Source organism: Heptranchias perlo, chromosome 4, assembly GCF_035084215.1.
Source record: "Heptranchias perlo isolate sHepPer1 chromosome 4, sHepPer1.hap1, whole genome shotgun sequence".
Taxonomy (NCBI): domain Eukaryota; kingdom Metazoa; phylum Chordata; class Chondrichthyes; order Hexanchiformes; family Hexanchidae; genus Heptranchias; species Heptranchias perlo.
The window spans coordinates 21,129,283-21,156,107 of NC_090328.1; the positions used below are offsets into that span (position 1 = coordinate 21,129,283).

At 43.4% G+C, this 26,825-nt stretch overlaps 1 protein-coding gene across 9 annotated transcripts in view; it reads left to right on the top strand.

Annotated features, from left to right (window-relative positions):
- The window catches only part of LOC137320757 (teneurin-3), a 736,578-nt gene that overhangs the window by 566,802 nt on the left and 142,951 nt on the right, over positions 1-26,825 (top strand). For all 9 annotated transcript variants that reach the window (XM_067982528.1, XM_067982531.1, XM_067982534.1 and 6 more), the window contains 2 exons: positions 16,269-16,483; positions 25,073-25,283. In XM_067982528.1, coding sequence (XP_067838629.1) covers positions 16,269-16,483; positions 25,073-25,283 — 426 coding nt within the window. The remainder of the gene's footprint in view (positions 1-16,268; positions 16,484-25,072; positions 25,284-26,825) is intronic.

Here is a 26,825-nt window from a genome sequence, read left to right on the forward strand (position 1 = left end):
AAAACGCTGTTGAGCCAAACATTTTGAAATCAGTAATATTTTACTCATCAATCTGAAGTATTTGCTTTGTTGATGTTTTATTATGCTAAACACCTACTGTGTAATGGAATGTTATTTGCACTAATAGCGATGTAAAATTTGATGCTCAGTTGGTTGTATTTGAATTGTGCCAAAATAATTTTATTTTGCACACAAACAGACATATACAAACAGACACACGCGTATGTGTCATGCCACTTCAGTCATTACAGGCTGGATTTTTCACTGCTATCCTTGTTGCCTCCTTTGTTCCCACCCCCCAATCCCCTACTGCCCCTCCTGGGAATGCCACTGGCTGTCCTTTTCCCTCCTGCCGCATGCAGATGCCGGCCGAGAAATGGGACCTGGGTTCCCATCAGATTCCCATCCACCTCTTACCTCCGCTCGCTGGACCACCTGGGGAAAGGTGCGATTAGTTAGACCTGGGGTAACAACAGAAAGGTAGTCTCAAAGTCTCTTGATGGGGGGGGGGGGGGAGACAGCCTAATAGAAACCTCCTGTCCCTCACAGTGGAGACCAGCAATTACCTTTGCAGACCTCAGTTGCACAAAAACTGCGGCTATTTTCGTCTGCGCAAGTCCTCTGCCCCCGTCCCAATTGCTCTTATTTGCAGCAGCTGGAATCCCATCGGATGTCCACCGAGCATGACTAAGTAACCCCAACCCAAGAAAATGGGTTAGGATTATAGCAAGGTCAGAGGGATGGGCAGAAGCCCATGCTGGAAAGAAGGAAATTCAGCCCTGCTCTTCAAAGTGTTCAAAGAATGAAAGACAGTCATTTCTTTTACAAGCGCATTTCAATCTGCAAACCTACCATTTCAATTGACCTCATTCTTGTGGTTACTCACATCAAAGCCCTTAAAGGGACAGGCCACTTAGAGGCAGCTCCATCTTAGCAGCAGAATAATACATTGGGTATTATATGGCATAATGTTCCTGTCATTATAAAACAGCATATTATTTGACTTAGCATGAGCAAGACCATGAGAGATGTACCAGTGATATTGAAAACCCTCCCTTTCAATTATCAAATTTACAATATTTAAAATTTAATTTCACCTGAAATTTGAATAATTGCTTCTAAAGTTGCTAAAGAAAAGGGCAATGCAAGTACAAAATTGCTTTTGAGAATCAAAAAAGCTTACTGTTGCAGATTGGAGGCAAACTTCCTTTTATCAACAATGTGAGCAAAAAAAATCGACCAGAGAAGAAAACAACTTCACTTAAATTATCAACGGGAGGAATTTCAGCCCTTTTGTTATTTAAATTTTGAAGCAGACTTCACGAGAGAGTTATCAATAAAAATTAATCCTCCTTAGTCAGAGACAATTACTGTGGTGATTTAGGTCCTCATGACACAGAAGTCAATAGAGATGTGTTGTGTGCCCGGTCTTTAGGTTTAGAACACGTCTTTTTTGCAGGCGTTTGAAACCATCATTTTGTGAGATGTTAGGTGTACATTATGGCTTCACCATGCACAAGAGCTTTCCTCACATCTCTGCTCTGTCTCCACATTTACAAATTTCAATCCATCTTTGCTCTGATCAGAGCTGGAGATAATGACTTGCAAATGGCACTTTCACCATCACGCAAAACCTCCCATGTGGATGTGTGCAAACATAAAGGAAAGGAAGTTCAAGGCAGCACCTTTTGTTAAAAATGCTCCTCCAATTTATGAGAGAAAATAATTATTTCATTTCTTCTGACATTCTTGTTTTTAAATGTCAGTTTTCTTGCCAGAGTGGAGAGCCTCAAGTCAATCTCCCTCCCTCCATCAATTTTGGGGAACTATTAGAAAAGCTTCACATTAAATAGCATGGGCCATGACTTGAGACAGACTTGAAAGCCAGTCCGAGCTGCCTGGCTCCAAGAAACCACATCGCAGCCTGAGATGTGGTCTCCTAGGGCTGGGTTACTCCAGAACAGCTAGACCTCAGAGTGACTTGAAGCCATGATTCTTGCTATTTCCCATGGAGCCATTCCAGGATGCATAACTATACAACACTGGAATGTCCTATCGGGCAGGCAGAGAGACCTGACATGAGGGGCTCCTTATTGGCACAAAAATTGCTGCTTTTAGAGAAGGTCCAAGAAATTCACGATGAGACTTACTATTTTCTTTTGTAAAAATAGTGAGTACTCCCTCAACTTTCCTTCCCTTTTAATTATTTTAACAAATTATTTTAGGGGTTTACAAGTCAAGGATTATTTTCGATTTACTACTTTGGTATTTTACTAGCCGTAGAAATCCCTACTAATTAGCTGCAGATTGTTTCTGGATTAGTCTGCAGCAACTATGTTACAGCCATCGATCGTTTAGCATGAACAACATCCTTCGGTGGCCAAGAGTACTCCAGGCATTAGAGTTAACATGAACAGCTTTCGTCAAAACAGCAAAACCATTGAATTAACAATATTAGATGTGAGTTAGAAATGTCACAATCTGGATGATTGCTAACTCCTGAACAAAATCAACGATTCTTCCATCATGTGTTCTTAGCTCTGCATTGTGGAGCATTGCAGCTTTTAGCCTTACATTTGATGAGTACTGACGGATTGCCATTGTCCCCCCACCTCTGATTACAGTGCATTCTGGGAAGGACACCATCACCGTTCACTTGTTGCATCGCTATAGTGCGAAATTCTCCAAAGAATTTTGGTTCCACAAAAAAATAATAAGTAACAATTCTATCTATCATCCTCAGATTTGTGGAACGATCACTTTATTGTTATCAACCATACTTTGATGTAGTACAAGTTAGGCAGGACCAGGCTTCTATCTTTGTCGAAATCTACCACTTGATGAAGCGTAGAAACATAGAAAATAGGAGCAGGAGTAGGCCATTCGGCCCTTCGAGCCTGCTCTGCCATTCAGTATGATCATGGCTGCTCCTCTATCTCAATACCATATTCCCGCTCTTTCCCCATACCCCTTGATGCCTTTTGCGTCTCGAAATCTATCTCGCTCCTTCTTAAATATATTCAGTGACGTGGCCTCCACAGCCTTCTGTGGTGGAGAATTCCACAGGTTCAACGCCCTCTGAGTGAAGAAATTTCTCCTCATCTCAGTCCTAAATGTCCTACCCTGTATCCTGAGACTGTAACCCCTCGTTCTGGACACCCCCAGCCAGGGGAAACATCCTCCCTGCATCCAGTCTGTCTAGCCCTGTCAGAATTTCATATGTTTCAATGAGATCCCCTCTCAATCTTCTAAACTCGAGTGAATACAGGCCTAGTCGACCCAATCTCTCCTCATACAACAGTCCTGCCATCCCAGGAATCAGTCTGGTGAACCTTCGCTGCACTCCCTCGATGGTAAGTATATCCTTTCTTAGATAAGGAGAACACAACTGCACACAATACTCCAGGTGTGGTCTCACCAAGACCCTGTATAACTGCAGTAAGACATCCTTGCTGCTATACTCAAATCCTCTTGCAATGAAGGCCAACATATCATTTGCCTTCCTAACTGCTTGCTGCACCTGCATATTTGCTTTCAGTGACTGATGTACAAGGACACCCAGGTTTCTTTGTACATCAACATTCCCCAATCTATGACCATTTAAATAATACTCTGCCTTTCTGTTTTTCCTTCTGAAGTGGATAACTTCACATTTTCCACATTACACTGCATTATACTGAAATAACGGAATCCCCACAATGGAAGGAAGAATTAATAAAATAAAACCTTTTCTGGATTTTAACACAACACAAGTTGCAATGGTTCAAACCATTTACCAAAGGATTTTATCAGTCATCATTTCTTTCCATCCATCACACGCACACACTAACACATGCGCGTGCACCAGAACAGCGGGCACAATTGTCGAGCCACAAGGGAAACAGAGATTGCAAAAATCCCCCCTCCCCGCCCCCCCAAAACAGTGGATATATTGAGCAGACTCTGTGCAAAAGCAGTTGATGTCATGTCATGTAAATCCTTTTTAAAAGAAGTTGGCTAAACAACTAGCTGGGAACAGAACTGGAGATTAGAGGGAAAGATATAGATTGTGATAAACAAATGCTGCACAGGGATTGATACCAGGCCGGGTGATGGGCTGTTTTGTTTGTAGAGGGTACAAGGTTCAATACTAGATTTGTGGGGAGGGATAATTGCTCTTAAGTGTTGCTCGATCACCTTTGGGGATCAGCAAGTGTTAAATGGGTAGGATAGGATCCTCAGAGGATGAAATGGGTGGTATGGAATACATAATAGAACATGGCCTGTGGAAGGAGTCATCTTCATGAGCTTGAAGGGCTTTGCTCATTCCATGTTTTGTTATGTTCATATTCCACAGTGAAGAGAATAAGGGGGGATTCTACTCCAAGGCCTTTGCCAAAGCAACTTTATAACTGCCGCTAGGAGGAGTCTAAGTCTTGCCCAGCTGACTTACCCCTCTCACTCCATTTGGAGGATGCCTGCGCTCAGTGTCTGTCCTGATTAAGTGCTGAGATCAGCACCTTACCACGTGGGGTTGCCCAAGTAAAATTTCTTGGCCCTTTGACCAAATGAAGCTGTCGCTCCAAACTACGGACATTTGTAATTCCACATGGTGGGATTCCCACTTCCAAAAGAACACTTCATCGTAAAATAAGTATTTGTGTCCTGAATATTTTCATGCCCAATGGGAGATAGCTACATCCCGTTCTCCCTGGCTCTCTCCTGAAGACACTAACTAATGCTGGGATGTGGATCCACAAATCCTGGCCTCCCTCCAGTATCTTGTTCAAGTTGGTGCCCACCAGGTGTTTGAATGTGCAGAATCATGCAGCCAGGCCTGATGCTATCCTCTCCTGACAGCCATACATGGGCGCTTTCTAGGAAGAGTCATTGTACACTGATTAGAAAGGAATGAAAGACCATGCATTTATATAGCACTTTTCACACCTTCAAGACATCCCAAAGCACTTCACAGCCAATGAGTTACTTTTGAAGTGCGATCACTGTTGCTTTGTAGTTAAACACGGGAGTCAATTTGTGCACAGCAAGGTCCCACACAAAGAGCAATAAAATAAATAACCTATTCATCTATTTTTGGTGGTGTTGGCTGAAGGATAAATTTTGGCCAGAACACCCATGCTGCTCTTCAGATATTGCCATAGGATCTTTCATGTCCACCTGAGAGGGCAGACTGGGCCTCGGTTAACATCTCATCTGAAAGACGTCACCTCCGATGGAGAGTCACTGAATTGTCAGCCTAGAATATGTGCTCAAGTCTTGAAGTGAGGCTCGGACCCATGACCTTCTGACTTGGGGTGAGAGTGCTCCAGGCTAACGGAGCCTGCCCAGTTTTCCATGCATTCGTTTAAATTGGTGGTAAATCAAGCAGGCTCCTTTACGAATGTGTGCTCCTCACTGCCTGATTTTCCTTTATTAGCTGTATCCAGGTGATCCAGTATGCCCAGATGCAGGAACCTAGAGGAGCTAAGGCAATTATACTGCCCCTCCCACATTCACAGCTTAGTTCAGCTAACTCAGTACAGACTAGGGCCTAGGCATTGGTTGGCAAGTTGCGAACGCCTGCTGGGCATCCCCAGACCGCTTACTGGCGAAGACGATCCAGGAAACTCACGTGAGCTGGATATTTGCACGGGGGCGTGGCTATGTAAATGAGTGGCAGAGGGTATTGGCGAAAATAGAAGCAAGAGCAGGCCATTCGGCCCTTAGGGCCTGCTCCGCCATTCAAAATGATCGTGGCTGATCGTTTAACTCAGTACCCTGTTCCCGCTTTTTCCCCAAATCCCTTGATCCCTTTAGCATTAAGAAATGTATCTATCTCCTTCTTGAATACATCTAATGATTTGGCCTCCACTGCCTTCTGTGGTAGAGAATTCCACAGGTTCACCACCCTCTGAGTGAAGAAATTTCTCCTCATCTCGGTTCTAAATGGCATACCCCGTATCCTGAGACTGTGACCCCTGGTTCTGGACTCCCCAACAATCGGGAACATCCTCCCTGCATCTAGTCTGTCTAGTCCTGTTAGAATTTTATATGTTTCGATGAGATCACCTCTCATTCTTCTAAACTCTAGTGAATATAGGCCTAGTCGACCCAATCTCTCCTCATACGTCAGTCCTGCCATCCCAGGAATCAGTCTGGTAAACCTTCATTGCACTCCCTCCATGGCAAGGACATCCTTCCTCAGATAAGGAGACCAAAACTGCACACAATACTCCAGATGTGGTCTCACCAAGGCCCTGTACAACTGCAGTAAGACATCCCTGTTCCTGTACTCAAATCCTCTTGCAATGAACGCCAACATACCATTCGCCTTCCTAACTGCTTACTGCACCTGAATGCTCGCTTTCAGCGACTGGTGTACAAGGACACCCAGGTCTCGTTGCATCTCCCCTTTTCCCAATCTATCACCATTCACATAATAATCTGCCTTTCTGTTTTTACAACCAAAGTGGATAACCTCACATTTATCCACGTTATACTGCATCTGCCATGTTCTTGCCCACTCACCCAATTTGTCTAAATCACATTGGAGCCTCTTTGCATCCTCCTCACAGCTCACATTCCACCCCAGCTTTGTGTCGTCTGCAAACTTGGAAATGTTACATTCCATTCCCTCATCCAAATCATTGATAAATATTGTGAATAGCTGGGGCCCAAGCACTGGTCCCTGTGGTACCCCACTAGTCACTGCCTGCCACCCAGAAAAAGACACGTTTATTCCTACTCTCTGTTTCTGTCTGTCAACCAATTCTCAATCTATGCCAGTATATTCCCCCCAATCCCATGTGCTTTAATTTTGCACACTAACCTCTTGTGTGGGACCTTATCAAAAGCCTTCTGAAAATCCAAGTACACCACATCCACTGGTTCTCCCCTATCTATTCTACTAGTTACCTCCTCAAAAAACTCCAGTAGATTTGTAAAACATGATTTCCCTTTCATAAACCCATGCTGACTTTGTCCAATCCCATTAATGCCTTCCAAGTGTTCTGTTATCACATCCTTTATAATAGACTCGAGCATTACTACTGATGTTAGGCTAACTGGTCTGTAATTCCCTGTTTTTTCTCTCCCTTTTTTAAATATTGGGGTTACATTTGCCACCCTCCAATCTGTAGGAACTGTTCCAGAGTCAATAGAATTTTGGAAGATGACCACCAATGCATCCACTATTTCCAGGGCCACTTCCTTTAGTACTCTGGGATGTAGATTATCAGGCCCCGGGGATTTGTCAGCCTTTAGCCCCATTAATTTCCCTAGCACTATTTTTTTAATTATACTGGTTTCCTTCAGTTCCTCCCTCTCACTAGACCCTTGGTTCCCTAACATTTCCGGGAGATTATTTGTGTCCTCCTTTGTGAAGATAGAACCAAAGTATGTGTTTAATTGTTCTGCCATTTCTTTGTTCCCCATTATAATTTCCCCCATTTCTGACTGTCAGGGACCTACATTTGTCTTCACTAATCTTTTTCTCTTGACATATTTATAGAAGCTTTTACAGTCAGTTTTTATGTTCCCTGTTAGTTTACTCTCATACTCTATTTTTCCCCTCTTAATCAATCTCTTTGTTCTCGTTTGCTGAATTCTGAACTGCTCCCAATCCTCAGGCTTGCCGCTTTTTCTGGCAATTTTCTATGTCTCCTCTTTGGATCTAATACTATCCCTAATTCCTTTTGTAAGCCACGGTTGAGCCACCTTTCCTATTTTATTTTTGCGCCAGACAGGAATGAATAATTGTTGTAATTCCTGCACACGTTCTTTAAATATTAGCCATTGCCTATCCACCGTCATCCCTTTTAGTAAAGTTCCCCAATCTATCATAGCCAACTCGCACCTCATACTTTTGTAATTTCCTTTATTTAGATTCAGGACCCTAGTTTCGGATTCGACGACTTCACTCTCCATCTTAATGAGGAATTCTATCATGTTATGGTCGCTCTTCTCTCAGCGACCCCTCACAACAAGATTGTTAATTAATCCTTTCTCATTGCACAATACCCAGTCTAGGATCGCCTGTTCTCTAGTTGGTTCCTCAACGTATTGGTCTAGAAATCCATCATGTGCACACTCCAGGAATTCCTCCCGCACAGTGTTATTGCTAATTTGGTTTGACCAATCTATATGTAAATTAAAGTCACCCATGATTATAGTTGTGCCCTTCTTGCATGCATCTCTAATTTCCTGTTTAATGCCCTCCCCAACATCTCCACTACTGTTTGGGGGCCTATAGACAACCCCCACCAACGTTTTCTGTCCCTTGATGTTTCTTAGCTCCACTCATACAGATTCCACATCGTGATTTTCCGAGCCAGTATCCATGACGTGGAAATGCCGCAAACAATCGAGGAAATTTGTGCTTAACAATGTTTCGGCATAAAACCGACTTCAATCGATTACACACGATTTACCACAGGAAAACTAATGGCACAAAGCCATTGATGCGCCATAGTTACACCGAAACGTTCCGGGAAATTCTGGGCCTTCGTTCCGTGAGAAAATCAACTTCATTTTTTTTTGTCATTTGAACCTTTATTGAAAGTAATCGTCTATTTGATTATAATCAGCAGTGCAGAAAGGAATCTAATTTCATTTTAAATACTGGTGCCTCTGTTTCAAATCAAAAGGCAGAGTTTTATGGACATCCCGTTGATTTTCATAATTAAGTACAATTAAGATTGCCCTTATCATTAGAAGGTTTTTTTGCCTTCATAAAACCTCGGGGTGGAGAGGTCAAATTTGGTTCTGATAAAGGTCAGTTGGGGGGAAAAATGGAGAAACTAAGGGTGTGAATGATTGATCAGTGAGCTTTGTGAGATTTTACTGGATGGCATTTTTTCACAGGTAACACTTTGTGCTGTCAGCTCACAGTGGGCAGGTCAGAGGTATTCCTATTTCATTGAATGTGAAGTTCCATTTATATTGATTAAGTAGAAGAACGCTTATTCTGCTTCCTGACATGTTAATTAGTGTCACTTACAGCAATAACATTGAAAATTCTCAATTCACTTGGAGTCAGTGAAAAACCCTTAAGCTTCACTCGTTTTCAGATCAGCATTTAAAGCGTTTTTTGGATTTAGGAGAATCTTACCCTGAATGTTTTATTATTAACACCGAAACCATTAATCGGAGGATTTTGGTTGCTTTTTATTCTACGGTTAAGACTGTGTTATCATGCACTCTCTGCAATCCTGCGAGAGGCAACACTTTTTTTCTCATGCTGTCCTGAAAGTACAGGAGTATGGATTTTCCTGTTCCTGCATCTGGGGCTGTTCGATTGTCCACGTTCAGTAAATATGGAAAGATCAGAGAGTGGGGGAGCGCGTGGCACTAGCAGAGGCTGCCCCACTTTTTAACTTCACCTCAGTGCAGGGATGAAGTTAAAAAGGAAATTAGGAAAGCAAAGAGAGGGCATGAAAAAATATTAGCAGGTAAAATCAAAGAAATGGGAGGGAAAGTGGAGAGTGAGGAGGACATAAAAAACCTACAGGGGGATATAGACAGGCTGGGTGAGTGGGCGGAGATTTGGCAGATGCAGTGCAATATTGGAAAATGTGAGGTTATGCACTTTGGCAGGAAAAATCAGAGAGCAAGTTATTATCTTAATGGCGAGAAACTGGAAAGTACTGCAGTACAAAGGGATCTGGGGGTCCTAGTGCAAGAAAATCAAAAATATGTATGCAGGTGCAGCAGGTGATCAAGAAGGCCAACGGAATGTTGGCTTTTATTGCTAGGGGGATAGAATATAAAAACAGGGAAGTATTGCTGCAGTTATATAAAGTATTGGTGAGACCGCACCTGGAATACTGCATACAGTTTTGGTGTCCATACTTAAGAAAGGACATACTTGCTCTCGAGGCAGTACAAAGAAGGTTCACTCGGTTAATCCCGGGGATGAGGGGGTGGACATATGAGGAGAGGTTGAGTAGATTGGGACTCTACTCATTGGAGTTCAGAAGAATGAGAGGCGATCTTATTGAAACATATAAGATTGTGAAGGGGCTTGATCGGGTGGATGCGGTAAGGATGTTCCCAAGGATGGGTGAAACTAGAACTAGGGGGCATAATCTTAGAATAAGGGGCTGCTCTTTCAAAACTGAGATGAGGAGAAACTTCTTCACTCAGAGGGTAGTAGGTCTGTGGAATTTGCTGCCCCAGGAAGCTGTGGAAGCTACATCATTAAATAAATTTAAAACAGAAATCGACAGTTTCCTAGAAGTAAAGGGAATTAGGGGTTACGGGGAGCGGGCAGGAAATTGGACATGAATTTAGATTTGAGGTTAGGATCAGATCAGCCATGATCTTATTGAATGGCGGAGCAGGCTCGAGGGGCCGATTGGCCTACTCCTGCTCCTATTTCTTATGTAAAACCCAAAGATCTTTTATAAATACATAAAGAGCAAGAGGATAATGAAGGAAAGAGTAGGGCCTGTCGGAGACCAAAAAGGTAAACTATGTGTGGAGGTGGAAGATGAGGGTATGGTTCTTAATGAATGATTTGCATCTGTCTTCACAAAGGAGAGGGATGATACAGGGATTGAAGTCAAGGAGGAGTGTGAAATATTGGATGGGATAAACATAGTGAGAGAGGAAGTATTAAGGGGATTAGCATCTTTGAAAGTGGATAAATCACCAGGATCGGATGAAGTGTATCCCAGGCTATTAAAAGAAACCCACGAGGAAATAGCGGAGGCTTTAACAATCATTTTCCAAACATCACTGGATACAGGTGTGGTGCCGGAGGATTGGAGGGCTGCTAACGTTGTACAGTTGTTTAAAAAGGAAGCGTAGGATAGACAGAGTAATTAGAGGCCAGTCAGCCTAACCTCGGTGGTGGGCAAATTATTGGAATCAATTCTGAGGGACAGGATAAACTGTCACTTAGAAAGGCACGGACTAATCAAGGACAGTCAGCACGGACTTGTTAAGGGGAGGTCGTGTCTGACTAACTTGATTGAATTTTTCGAGGAGGTGACAAGGAGGATCGATGAGGGTAGCACAATTGATGTCGTCTGCATGGATTTTAGCAAGGCTTTTGACAAGGTCCCACATGGCAGATTGGTCAAAAAAGTAAAGGCCCATGGGATCCAAGGGAATGTGGCAAATTGGATCCAAAATTGGCTCAGTGGCAGGAAGCAAAGGGTGATGGTCGACGGGTGTTTTTACGACTGGAAGGCTGTTTCCATTGGGGTGTCGCAGTGCTCATTACCGGGTCATTTGCTTTGTGGTATACATTATCGATTTGCACTTAAACATAGGGGGCATGATTAAGAAGAAATTTGCGGATGACATAAAGATAGGCCGTGTGGTTGATAGTTAGGAGGAAAGCTGTCGACTGCAGGAAGATATAAATGGACTGGTCAGATGGGCAGAAAAGTGGCAAATGGAGTTCAATCCGGAGAAGTGTGAGGTAATGCATTTGGGAAGAGCAAACAAGGCAAGAGAATACACAATAAATGGGAGGATACTGAGAGGTGTAGAGGAAGTGAGGGACCTTGGAGTGCGTGTCCACAGATCCCTGAAGGTAGCAGGACAGGCAGATAAAGTGGTTAAGGCGGCATATGGAATGCTTTCCTTTGTTAGCCGAGGCATAGAATATAAAAGCAGGGATGTTATGCTGGAACTGTATAAAACACTAGTTAGGCCACAGATTGAGTACTGTGCACAATTCTGGTCACCACATTACAGGAAGGATGTCATTGCACTGGAGAGGGTGCAGAGGAGATTTACGAGGATGTTGCCAGGACTGGAGAATTTTAAGCTATGACGACAGATTGGACAGGTTGGGGTTGTTTTCCTTGGAACAGAGGATGCTGAGGGGTGATTTGATTGAGGTGTACAAAATTATGAGGGGCCTAGATGGAGTGAATAGGAAGGACCTATTTCCCTTAGCGGTAGGGTCAATAACCAGGGGGCATAGATTTAAAGTGATTGGTAGAAGGATTAGAGCGGAAATGAGGAAAAATTTTTTCACCCAGCGGGTGGTAGGGGTCTGGAACTCACTGCCTGAGAAAGTGGTAGAGGCAGAAACCCTCAACTCATTTTAAAAAATACCTGGATGTGCACCTGAAGAGCCGTGACCTGCAGGGCTACGGACCAAGTGCGGGAAACTGGGATTAGGCCGGTTGGCTCGTTTCTCAGCCGGCGTGGACACGATGGGCCGAATGGCCTCCTTCTGTGCCGTAAATTTTCTATGATTCCATACATCGATACAAATGCACGGGAAAATCAGGCAGGCTCCCTTACAGTCCTGTACTTCTCCCTACCTGATTTTCCTTTACTCACTGTACCAAGACAATCCAAATCCCAGACATGAGAAGGGGAAGTCCGCCCCACCGACTCTTCTTTGGGTCCAGTTCTCTCGTGCCTCGCCCAAGTGCTTATTCTTCATGTGAACCAAGACAAGAGTAATAAAATGGGCTCGATGGGCTAGATTATGACAGGATGGATAGAGGAGCAATACAGCCAAGCTTGATGATGTCCTCACCCGACAATCGTACTAAAGTAGTTGCCAATAGGGTAACCTAAGGTGTTGAAACCAATTGCAGTCCCCATGCCACTATCCTGCCTGAAATCAGCTAATTTAGCGCAAACCAGGGATTGAACCTAGGACTTTTCTGAAGGCCTGAGTTCCACAGTGAGCTTGACACTTATTCTTTGGATCATATTTTCTTTTTCAGAACTAACATTTTTTTCATAGATATCAACAAGCCGCAATCAAAATAACAGGTCTGGAACAATTTTGCCCCAGGTGGTTTTGCGCAACACAGAAAGGACAGAATGTTAACCAATCCTGGCACACCTGTACCATCTATTCTTTAACACTTCCCAGCAGGAAAATAGCCATTTCCAAATGGCAAAAAAAGTTCAGAATTAAGGTGGAGTGTGCAATTGTCTAAGGGCGTCATGCGAAAGTTAAGCCATTACACAACTGCACACGCTGCTGTATCTCAATTTACCCATAAGGTCCTGTATATAGTAAGCAGTCCACTAGAAACGTAATTAAATCTGCATAAACTCCAACTGAAATTAAGTAGATTATACAAAGAAAGTGTGGGATAAATTTTCGTCTTCTCTGCCCGGTACTCTTGCTGAGCAGATCGCCCATCCGTTATAGAAGCCGTGTGATTTTCATTCCGTTGATTTAAATGGGATACAATTTGGGAGCGTTCTATAATGGGAGACTGATCCACTCTGCCAGACTGCCACCCAGGTAGTGAAGGTGACAGTTTACTTCGGTGTAAGCATCTTTACACAAATTGAAAGAAAGGCAGTTCTGTCATGCCTTATCACGTCCAACTAAACACTTCACTTCCAATGAATTGCTTTTAAGTGCGTTGAATGTTACGTACGAAAAAACATTATTTTCTTAAAGGCAAATGAAATGTTGGTTTTGCACATATGCCATGGTGAGCACATCAATCCTACTTGTTCATAAATACAGATAGCTTTAAGAGAATAGCGACATGAAAGTTAAATCAACAAGGTTGTCCGGCATAATTAAGTTGTAAAAGCTGACACTTGAGAAAACATCTACATTTCTCCTCTAATTCTCCAACCCGACACTACAGTCCACACACTGAAGCAAAAACACAACTGACACTACCTCTGTCTTGGAGGAATATATTGTTCCTTTGCATAAATGCCCTTTAACAATAAATTTTCGTGAGTTTTTAGAATGATAACTGGGTAGCTAGTGCTGAAGAAACGAGCATACCAGTTCCCAGGGCCCGAGGGACAGAAAATGCAATGATGGCTTCCCCGCGCAGGCCTCAGGTTAAAATTGCACTCAGACCCCAATGACGTGAAGCCTGATCTGTATATTTAAAGAAGGACCCCGCTGTGTTCCGGCAGGTATCCCTCTCGCCCGCTCAAAAAAGCAGGTTAAAATTACAACCCACGGGGAGGCAGCAGGATTGGAGGGGGTAAATTGCTCTGGCCATTTTAATTGCCCACCCGTCCGGTTTCCAACAGGCGGGCAGCATTAAAATCGATCCTTTAGACTTTAAAAATCCTGAGTTCTCACTCACAGATGTGTTGCGGAGTGCAATAATGATCAGAGACAAAATGCTGAATCAAGAAGAGGAAGGTTGCAGGTCTTTGCATGACGAGATAAGCCCAAGTAGCAGCTAGTGTTACCTGCACAAGCCACTTCAGGAAATAGTCCTACCTCCTGGCCCATTCCAAATGTCACTGTGGCCTAGACGAATAAATTCAGTTGCTTGTCTGTTGCTACGGCTTCTGAGTTTGGGCAGAAGCGGGTGACCCCAGGAGAAAATCAAACCCAATAAATGTATGTACTGTATATGCACCAGGCAACAGCGCAGTAAAGCATCTGGAAAAAAAAAAGCCTGTTTTGGGATTAGAGAGCAAAGGGCAAAAAGCATAGCTGGGAGCAACGTGGGATTCAATTTTTTCCAAACTGTTGACATACTGTGTTTGGCCTCGAAGTAATATTACATTTCACATAATCAAGTTAGCCCACATGTTGCTCATTTATCCCATATTATGGAATATAATTTACAACATTTGTTGAGTCAGAGGTGACAGATACATGCATGATTGAGACCTGATTGCGTGCATTATCGACACCACACACGGTGATCCCGGGGCATATGTCTGCCGGGCTAGGAACGATCTAAAGCAAACGTAAGAAAATAAAGCTGGTGAAATTAAATTGACCTCACTATTTAAGGATTTTACAACAGATATTTTTTATAAATTTCTATAATGGCAACAGTGTCTGGAAAAGGGCTTATAGTCATTTACTCCATTCTCACTTTAACAGAGATATCAGATTATACGATCGTTCCATTTTTGCTTGTTTATGAGCCATGCCAGTGAAATCTGGTAAAAAGTACACATTTAATTTTACAACAGTTCACGCAAAAGATTCAGTCAATTGGCTTTAAACTAAACAAATCTGCTGCCATGTTTTATCCTAAAATTCCATGTTTAATGTTCTGCTGTTTGGGCCCTGGTGGTTGACTGATGATTGGCACAGTCAATAATCACTGGAATTGCACTGTAAATATAAGTTACTGTGCAAAAGGAATCTCACACACTGGGAATGACTGCTGCTCCATTCTAATCATATAATGGTATTAAAAACCTAATCCAGCATCCTCAAGAGACCTAGCAATAGATGCCCTATCATTAGTTTGTAAAACAGCTATGGGTAAGTGCTTCAAGTTATCTGTGTAATATAAGTAAAAGAGAAGACTTCAGCGCAATGTGATAGCTATTCCCAATGTATGGTATTAAAGAGTCGTGAGACCTGACTATTTGCTCACAATTCCCACATGGTTTGCATTTTGCTGGGGAGAGTGTGGAATGTTTGTCTGGAAGATAGCAGGCCTGGCTTGAACAGTGGGGATGAATGAATATTCTGCCTCACAGCCTTTGGGGATTAGGAATTATTGATGCAGAACTTGCCCTCTGGGTAAATTCACTGAGCCCATGCTGGAAGGGACGTGCGCCAGAGAATCTGGGCTTCAGTGTCGCTTCTTATCTCAAACCCGGGCTCCCTTCAAGCATGGCTCCCCACTGGGAGCATGGGCCTGGCAAATTTACCCTCAAGTGTGCCAGGTAGAAAGTGCATGATAGGCAAGACGGTGCGCGATATGCCTATGGAACGAGGAGGCTGGCGGGACAAAATGGTCTTTTCATTCCAGTAATTGCTTTTGGAAAAGAAAGATCCTCTATCAGAGACAGTCTTCCTTCCTTAGGTGACTCAGCCAAGAATAGTAAATGCCACCTTCACTTGCTGTCTCGTTCTAGCAGCATGATTGAAATTGCAAACATAACAACGTAAGAGAGCACCATAAGAGGTCAAGACGGTGATTTGCTAGGCCACTTCAGAGGGCATTAAGAGTTAACCACATAGTGGAGTCGCATGCAGACCAGATAGGGGCAACAGATTCCCTTTCCTGAATCATACTAATGCACTGGTTGGGTTTTTACAATCCATGGTCACTTTTCCTGGTGCTAAACCACATATTACCAAACTTAATTGAATTTAATTTCACGGTGAGATTTGACCTCATGTCCTAGGATGGCAGTCCGATACCATATGCATTGCATTCCCATACCCATAAGTACATTGTTTGTATTAATAAGGGCCTTACTGAAGGGGAAGGAGACTGGAGGAGGATGGTTGTGAGTAAAACAGTCACCTCCGGACTCACGACCTAAAGAATGGCACTGATATCATCTGTGGAGAGCCCGTGACATGGAGTCTTGCATTCTGAAAGTATTTTCTTTATTTCAAGGAAAATTTGGCATCACTTATCAAGAAAACAACACCATAGATTCAGGGGAGGTCGACTTGGGCCGGCGAGCGATACAGGAGGTGCCTCCTGGGGTCTTCTGGAGAGCTCAACTTTTTATTGATCAACCCCAGTTTCTGAAGTTCAACATATCCCTTCCGAAGGATGCACTGATTGGAGTATATGGCAGGAAAGGGCTACCTCCTTCACACACTCAGGTATGGTGCGTAACAAAGGTATCCTGCGTTTAGCAGTGATTCCCTCTGTCTTGAACATGGCTGCAGAGTATTGTGTTTCCCATCAATTGAACAGTTGAACAATTGGAGATTTTGCACAGGCTGAATGAACCATTTTACACATTCGTTCCTTCCCTCAATTTTAATGCAGGTTGCTCTTCAGCTCGCTCCAAAATTTTACTATTTTCTGATGCAATTAGTGTCTGTGCATATCACCGCTATGCTCCAAAATGTAGATAATCTCACCATCATCTACCATTTTTATTTCAATTCCCCATTCTCTGCTTAAACCTCCTGTCCCTACCCCATTACAACTCTTTCTACTGTCTCCCGAACCCTTTGTACAGCCTCCACGGCCAATTAACCATGCAAATTTAGAGCACAGAAGGAGGCCACTCGGCCCATCATGCCTGTGCTGCTCTTTGCTAATGCAAAACGAATCCCATTGCTCTGACCTCCCCCCACCCCACTGTTGTCTTGTTTCTTCCTCTGCTTCAAATATTTATCCAATTTTCTCTTAAAAGATGCGATGGGCTCTCTGTCAAGCACTGACTCCACAAAGAGAGGAAATATTCTTTTCCTATTCACCCAAAGCACTTCATAATTTTAAAACACCTCAATTAAATCTCTTCATAGCCTTCTCTGCTCCATTGGAAATAATCCCACTGGCTCATGTTTCTCCTCGTAACTGTAGTTCCCCATCCCTGCAGTATGCTGGTGAACTGACGCTGTACAAGTTCTACGGCTTGCTCATTTTATACAGTTTCCATAACGCTGCTCACATTCACCTCTCTGCTGCCTTTCTGAACCCCTGACTCTTTTAGTTACTATATGCTGTTCTCTCCATCTCTAGCTGTCCGAATGTACACATTGGAGACGGGGTGGGGAGGGAATACTACCTGATGGCAATACTATCTTCATCTTCATTTATGTCCAGTAATTCCTCCACCAACCCCCTCTCCATTTCCAACTCCATTGAAACAACTTTCTCCTGCTACCCATACCACCCCCTCAGCTCCATGATTGTTTTCGTAGCGTCACTGCTTAATTACAGTATGTTATTTGTCAGTCGTAGGAATTTTACTAATGCTCAGTGAAATGGCAGTACATGAAGCTCTCTCAGAAGATTGCTTATCACTTTACAAGGTTCACCATTTGCTCCCTGCCAGTCAATAACAATGAAAAGGGGGGCTGTGTTTAATTCTGTTGTCGCTGGTATTCATGTTGTCTTTATTTGGAGACAGATTTGTTTGTTTTCCGTTCTCTAGATTTAATTTGTAATTCTCGAAAATTGACCGTACTGAACTGCCTGTTCACTATATTGTGTAGTCTCTTTAAAAGCCCTGCATTGGATTCTGCAAAGTATTTGTTTCACAGACTATAAACCCCTGAGGATTGCAAGAGTGTCTCTACATCACTTTGAAGTAGTAATAAAAGATCATTTTCTTGGTTTCTCAGATCTGTGTGACAAGAAATTGGTCGACTTTATTCTCATTTTATTAATCAGCATTGCAGTCGAATCCTGATAAATGCAAAATGAATTTGACAAGATGCTTGGGTCAGAATGAAACAGAACAAAGTACCTTTATATTTAAAAGAACACAATTCTGTATCTGGAAACTCCTAAATAAATGCATGATAAAAACCTGAATGTATTTGGGAACAGAAAAGGGGTGTTAGGACTGTGACAGAATTTAAACTGCATGTTTAATTTGCATAAAGATGAGATTGCACCTTCAATCAAATTGCTTTGTTCCTCGCCCCTTTTCATCCTGGCAAACCCAGCGATGTGGGTCTCACAGGCCCCTCCTCCATTGCTGCCAGACCCGGGTTTCCTCACCCACAGTGCTGCCAGACCCAGGTTTCCCCACCCACAGTGCTGCCAGACCCGGGTTTCCCCACCCACAGTGCTGCCAGACCCAGGTTTCCCCACCCACAGTGCTGCCAGACCCGGGTTTCCCCACCCACAGTGCTGCCAGACCCGGGTTTCCCCACCCACAGTGCTGCCAGACCCGGGTTTCCCCACCCACAGTGCTGCCAGACCCGGGTTTCCCCACCCACAGTGCTGCCAGACCCGGGTTTCCCCACCCACAGTGCTGCCAGACCCGGGTTTCCCCACCCACAGTGCTGCCAGACCCAGGTTTCCCCTCCTCCATTGCTGCCAGACCCGGGTTTCCCCACCCACAGTGCTGCCAGACCCGGGTTTCCCCACCCACAGTGCTGCCAGACCCAGGTTTCCCCACCCACAGTGCTGCCAGACCCAGGTTTCCCCTCCTCCATTGCTGCCAGACCCAGGTTTCCCCACCCACAGTGCTGCCAGACCCGGGTTTCCCCACCCACAGTGCTGCCAAACCCAGTTTTCCCCACCCACAGTGCTGCCAGACTCAAAGAATTTCCCCCGTCAGTCATACCTCATATTGCACCCTGATTTCTGCCAAACCCAAGGCCATCAATGCTCCTTTGCTGCCAGCCTCATTGAGGCCTCACTGACCCTCTCCACAAAGTTATCAAACCGCAGCAATTATCCAATGTTGCCAAAGCAACAGGAACAGACCGCAACCAAGTGCTGTCAGGTCCTGAGAATCCCTTTCAAGTACTATCAAGGCGCCAGAACACACCTCTCCACAATGTTACCAAACCACACATTCTTCCTGCAGTTCGGCAAAACCCCAAGATTACACCCCATACGGGTCCCTTCAAACTTCAGGATTCTGCTCCAGCTCTGCCAAACCAAAGAACCACCTCCAGTGCTGCTAAACCCCACGATCCACCACCCTCTCCTCAGGGCTGCTGAATGCCAGATGCCTACATCCAACCTGAATGTCAAGTGTGTACCTCCAAACTTTAGATTGCCCCACTTAATTCATTCAGGGAATGAAAGTATCCTTCACACTTTTGAGAAAACACCATTCCCTTATCACCTGGGATTGCTTTAAGCTTTGTTAAATAAATTAGGTAATTGTAGCTGGTAATGAAGGCTGATATAAGGAGGATCAATCGTTGGCTGAAACTACTGCACATCACTTTCTGAAAATGTTAGTTTGCGTGTAACCAGAAGATCAATACGTCCCTTTGTTCGGAATCAAAGGAGCAACAAAAACTATTGAGAACTTACCTAAAATCTTAATGAGTATCCATGCAGACTATTTGTACCATATAGTATGATTTTATCTGTCTTTATAGGAGCCAACTCAATACATTCCTCAATGATAGAAAGGTCACACTTGCAACATGTACCAGCATGCACTTTATTTGATCAATTTGCTTGTCCATCACGGTCGCCCAATAAAGCATAGCGTACATTTGCCTTTCTCAATACCTCAGTTTGCCATATTGAAGTCAGCACAAGTATAGAATGTGAATGGATGCCACAATGCAAAAACCTTTAGAAGATCTGCTCCAAAAAAAATCTGTGTAAATAATTTTCCTCTCCGTTGTTCTCCACTCCTTTCCTAAAAGTGCTGACTCCTGCAGGGTTATGGATCGACAGGCATGGACTACTGCCCACTACCTTGCCCAAGTGATTATTGTTCATGTGTGAGCTTATAAAATAAATATTAAATATGCAAATTGTGTCGTGGGACTGGAGAGTAGCTGATGTCGCAACTTTGTTACAAGAAGGGAGAGAAGGTTAAACAGGATAACTCTAGGATTAACTGGGTAACTATAGACCAGTTAGTCTAATGTCAGTTGTAGGCAAACTCTTAGAATCAATATTTGGGGATATAATAAGTGAGCATTTGGAAATCCATGGATCAATCAAGGGCAATCAATACGACTTTGTTAAAGGCAAGTCATGTTTGACAAATTTAGTTTTTTGAAAGCTGACCAATTGGCTAGATAAAAAGAATGCAGTCGATGTCGTGTTTGTGGATTTTTAAAAATGTTCAGTCAGGTGTCTCACGAGGCCTGTTAGAAAAATTCAGGTGTATGGCATTAGAAGAAATATCATTTGGATACAAAATTGGTTGACAATTGGGGAACAGAGTTAGGGTAAATGAGTATTGCTCAGATTGGAGAATTGTTGGAAAATGATTTGGACTTGGACATTGTGAACGCAGTTTTGAAATTTATGATGACACAAATATTGAGGGTTTGACAAACAGTGGAAAGGAAAAGATTTCAGGGAGACATAGCTACCCGAAACTTCACTGGGGGTTCTCCCGATCTACTGCCCTACCTTTGGTGGTAGACCAACAGAATCCCCCAAAAGACAAAGTGAACAACTAAAAACGACCATTCACACCCTTTCTCCAGGGTTTACACCCATCCCTCGGCTGAAGTAACAATGGGAGAGCGGGAGAACCCAGCAGAAATTCTGCCCCATATAAGATTCTGAAGAGTTTTGATAGAGTGAATAGACTATTTTCTCTGGTTGGGGAGTCTGACGAGGGGTCTTCAATTTAAAATTGTAACCAAGAGAATGAGGAGAGATGTTAGGAACATTTCTTTCCACAGTAGCTGGAGCATAGAATGCCTGGCCATAGTAGGTGATTGATGCAGAGATCATTGCTTTTAAGAGAAAATTGGATAAATATTTGAAGCAGAGGAAGATACAAGGCTGTGGGGAGAGCACGGGATTAGTTTTGGATTGTTCAGCACAGGCACAGTGGGCTAAATGACCTCATTCTGTGCTGTAAATATTTATGGTTCTTCTATAACAAAGACTCACTAGAATGATACCAGGAATGAATAGTTATAGTTATGAAGAAAGGTCCACACTGGGGCAAGGCACTTCCCAATATATTGAGCTATTAGCAAAGTCTATGTATGAATTCCGTTGTTATTCAGATGAAAGCGTCATGTTAAAAGTATGAAAATGTCAGTTCTTTTGAGAGATTTGGGTAGACCATAGCTCCATCTGAAATTTGTCCTTGGGTGAAAAATCCCAGTCAAGAGTGAGGAGGAAAGAAACAATTTATTTATCGAAAACCTGCAGCAGACTGCACTGATCAGCTTGGGGTAGGAGAGGAAGGGAGCAGTTCCAGTACTTTGCATAGGATCCATCAAACTCCGGCTGTGCTGTGTCACTCAGAGTCAGGTAGCATTCTGTCTCCTTCATGTATCTTTAATACACTGTTACATTAAACATTTGCAGGCACAGGGTTCCAATTACATATTGCAGCGGAAAAGCTGTGTTGCTCAAATTCTGATTTATTTAAGTTTTTATAATTATTACTGTTCTTGCCACCTGAACAATACTGTGCATGGATCCACATGCATCCACTGGCAATTCACAATGGAAATTGGAAATCGAATGGCCTTGTATTAAATTTAGGACAAGAGTTGAATCTTAACCATGAACATCAAAGTTTGGGGTCCCAACAATAAAACTACATTCTTGCGTATGTTCACTATAGCATGATCAGATATGTCACTCTGTCTTTACATTTTGAAGGGTGAGAGAGAGAACACAACCAAACCGCCCTTTATTTTAAAATTCACATCAAAAGGAACATTATCATCAACAATTCATTACCATCAGCTAAGAAATGCCCCCCTCAGTACAATCCAATTGCATTTTGCTGCTATGGAAATCTCAAGGGGCGATTTTCAACCACCGTCCTCCTGTTTCTTGGCTGAAAAATGGGAGGCCAGCAATTGAAAATTGAGGTTGGGGGGCACCTCAGCCTCCCCGTTACATAAGAACATAAGAAATAGGAGCAGGAGTAGGCCACACAGCCCCTCGAGCCTGGTCCTCCATTCAATCAGATCATGGCTGATCTTCAACCTCAACTCCACTTTCCTGCCTGATCCCCATGTAGAGTCCAAAAATCTATCGATCTCAGCCTTGAATATACTCTACAACTCAGCATCCACATCCCTCTGGGGTAGAGAATTCCAAAGATTCACAACCCTCCGAGTGAAGGAATTTCTCCTCATCTCAGTCTTTGATGGCCGACCCCTTATCCTGCGACTATGCCCCCTAGTTCTAGACTCTCCAGCCATGGGAAACAACCTCTCAGCCTCGAAAATTAATGCCAAAGTCCCAGCCTGATGCAATTTTCAGGCGGGCCTATGAATGGCTGAGCAGCCCGTCCTTCTGAAACAGGCAAACGGGACAGCTTAAATGTGCGAATCAGAATCCTACGCGGGTTGCAGGACCCCGGTTGTAATTTTCAGGTATAAGTGGGTGGAGCTTGTGCTCACTCTGCCTGTTTGTAACGGGCATTGAACAACCTAAGAAGCTGGTGGCTGCTCAGAAGACGTCCCAGGAAGCTCTTAATTTTTTTTTGAGTGCGCTAGGGAGGAGCGGGAATGGGCCCCCCCACCAAAAAAAAACTCCCATCTGTTGGCCTGCTCCAGGACCCACTGGGATCACCTCCCACTCCTCTCGCAGACCCGACCTGCCGACTGACTCAGCGTGAGAGCCGTCTGATTTCCCGCCCTCCCAGAGCCAGCAAGCTGCAGCGGGGAACCCACTTGGTGCCTGCAGCTTACTGGCAGCATCTTAATAAGGCACAGGTGGCTCGGGTCTCATGCTGGCACTGTCGGGCGGGCAGAGAGCTGCTCCGTTGACTTGGCACCTGTTTTCAGTGCTGCTTGAAAATCGTTGCCATCATCTCTTGCCCAGACCCAACTCCTGTTTTTTGTTTCCCACCAGCGTACTGCTATGAGCGGGCAGAAGCTGTATTAATACAACACCTGAGCTACTGCCAGGGGCAGTTTATTGCGATACAGCACCTGCCACAACTGCTGCACTGCTCTGCCAAGGGGTGGAGTGAATGTGAGCTGTAGTCCTGCGGTTAGTTTATTGAAGGTAAAGCCAACAAGCTTGCGCCTGAGCTTAATAGGTTAATGTCCAGAAAGACTTATGCTTTTTTAACACCAAACAATATATTGGGGTAAATTTTTATCTTCACCTCATGGCCGGTAATCTGACAGTGCGGATCACTGGCTCGCTCTCGAACTCGCAAAATCATCATTCTATTGAAATCAGATTATCGTCTCTGCAGTGAAGAAGAAAATTTACTCCCATTATTCATTCATCCTACGGTAGAAACGGCCTCCATGAGTCGTATGACCATTATGATCAAGCCATTTTTTCCTCCGTCCCCTTCAGATGTTTGAATGCTCCCACCCTAAAACAAGGATTACAGATGTAATTTCTGTATATTTATTATTCCAAAATGGCACCCTTTTGTGTGTAAGTGCACTGGCCTGAGTGTTACTCAACCATTTGGACTGGGAATTTCCCTTTTAAATCTCTTTCTTGTATCTAAAACTTCCACCATATTGAAAGTGCAGTGACTGTCATTATGTAAACAAACTTTTTCGACTCACAGTCTGTGCTGAATCAGCTGATCTCAGTTGATGCGGCAGTTGAGTGACTGGGACAGAAGCAGGAAATATCAGGCAGGGTTCCCCACTCCTGCTGTCTAGTGACCCTTGCTGGACAGTAGGTGCCTTGCAGATGTTGATCGAGGGTGGGATCAAACTCTGCTGTTATACTTTGCCGTAGTCTGCCGATACTCACTGTCCTTGTCAGACACAGAGAGTGGCCACTTGGATGGAGTACTGGAGGGCAGCCACTACCAATGAAACTGTACCCCAGCAAAAGTCAGGTTCTTCAATGGAGAAAGGGAGAAAAATTTAGGAGAACAGAAATAGGTTAGCCAGAGACTCGCAGCACTGAGAAGCATCAGCTGTACCTCACTGCCAAGACAGTCCTCAATTGGACTGGAATACTGTCGATATGCTCGACTTGACATTTCCGATAACAAGTCTTCACTTCTGTCCCACCATACTCGTTTTCCGTATGTTCGATCTGTAGCTCGGTAATTATTTCAATTCCCGGGGCGTGGCTAATCAGAGTTCAGTGTGAGATGTGAAATGTTTGCCCATTCTAGTTCTGATCGTGTTCAGAGTCCAAAAGAGTCCTTTGTATCTATTTAACCTTTTCTTCCATTTTTAGTGGACGCTAAGCATATCTCAGTTTTAATTCCTGTGAAAGAGAAATTCTATTCAAAACTAATATCGTAAAGTGCTACTTTTAAAAAGGGGGGAAAAATGAAACAGCCTCCACTTTATTAGCTGCTGAAAAATATTAGTCGTTTCTAAAAATAGTATTCTGTGTATATTCTCTGTATATTATTGAAAAATAATTCATATCAGTCTCCAGAAGTCTAGTCAAACTCACTTCTGTGGAATGTGGTCTGTACATATATTCTTTTAAAATCTCAATCTTCACCGCTTCCATTAATATCAGTCGCATTCAAGTCCATTTTAATGCAAGGCACAGAGCGCAAAGTGTGATGCCTATTTATACGTTTCAGTGTAAGTCAGGTGGGGAATGCAGCTCTAAATGAATCTGTAATCTTAATCTGACTTAATGGTAAAAACAAAAATAAGGTGAACTGCTGGAAAATGTAACCGTAATTTGATTTCCAAATCATATTTAGACTGACTGATATGGATAAAATGTTTTAATTTTATCTGGGCAGCCTGCAAATGAGATTCTTCTAGTTCCACGCATTTGCGACTCAGAGGTTTTGACTGTACCTGAAGAGTGCCTGTCATATTGTCTCCACATTCATGTCTGATTCACTCTTTTGTGCCTCTGTCTCTCAGTATGACTTTGTGGAGCTACTCGACGGCAGCAGATTGATTGCCAGGGAAAAGCGTAGCCTGGCTGGTTCTGAGCACGGAAGACGGCACATCAGGGCAGTTAGCATCCAAGAAGCCGGTTTCGTCCAGTATCTAGATTCAGGAGTCTGGCACCTGGCTTTTTACAATGATGGGAAAACTGCTGAGCACGTGTCCTTTAATACCATCATCATAGGTAGGCATTGATACTAGTGCATGTAGATTGATTGAAGAAAGCATCTGAGTCTGGTAATGACTGACTAATACACACTTTCATCCTCGAAGCACAATGATTTTCTGTACTGTTTAGAATTCGCTAATAAATTTGGCCACAATCGGTTTTGTGTATTGAACACGCAGAGAACCACTGGGCATTTGACATATTTTATAAACTTCACCAATTATTAGAATTAAGTTTTCTAGGAATTACTGATCAGTTCCAAATCAGCAGATTTGAGCAGTGCCCATTAAGACTTGGCAATGACAGCAGTCAACGGAATGCTCAGTCGCACTCATTGAGACGAGACCAGTTCGTCCTTGAAGGGGTTATTGTAACTTCTTTTTTATTTTCACTATGCCCAGTACCCAGAAAATATATTAGTTGGTCATTCATGCCAGTGCTTTTTGTGCAGCCTTTCGGTGCACAAAATATCTTCCATGTTTTACCTGCATTACGACATTGGTTGTATTTCAGAGTAATTCATTGTATGTGGAACACGTTGGGATGTTTTTGAGGCCTTTGTCAGTGCTACTCTGAAAGGACAGTCGGTAGCACCAGAGTAATGGTCTGCAGTGACTCTCCTATTTTTTTCCTTCCCATGAGGAGGCCTGGTTTGCACTCAGCGTTTCCTCACAGAAGCACAGCTGAGATTGGGAATGAGGTGTCTTGGACTGTGGCTACAGATTTACATTCTGCCAAATGAATGCATTGTGCCACTGCACCACCTGTTAGGTCTTCATTTAAAGTAAAAGTATTAAGTGCTTTCATCTTTTGATTTAAAAATAAATCCTTTCGCGCCAATCTTCTAAATTAGCCGGATTGTAAGATGCAGCAGTTAGCTGTATCTTTTCTGGTACCATGAACTGGGTGACAAGAGCTGGTCAGGAGGCCAATAGGCAGCCTGGCTAACCTATTCACAGTCAAAATCAGACACCTGGAGTAGGAGTGGTGGAAGGGAGGAGGGATAATATTCTACTTCAAACAAATTTGAAGAATTCTGTTGAAAATATCAGAGATAAAATTGCAATATTAAAGATTCTGCTGCCAAAAGTGTTAATCAAGCTACACAATGCCTTTAAATAAGGTATTAAAAAATTACTTTCAGTATACATTTAAACCCCATAGTCATGTTGACTGCATCCAATAAATAATTAGGTTGAATTTCCATGGGGCTCTCCCGATTATCCACCATAACTTTGATGGAAGATCGGGAGAACCCCTACGGAAATTCCACCCCAGTGTCTTTGTGCACTGGAATGACCAAGTATACTAAATGTTCTGACAGCCTTGTATCGCCCGGAAATAAATTACTTGTACAGTGGAACCTCCATTATCCAATAAACCCCCTTCTTGATTACCTTTTTTGTTATTCATTCGTGGGATGTGGGCGTCGCTGGCGAGGCCGGCATTTATTGCCCATCCCTAATTGCCCTTGAGAAGGCGGTGGTGAGCCACCTTCTTGAACCGCTGCAGTCCGTGTGGTGAAGGTTCTCCCACAGTGCTGTTAGGATGGGAGTT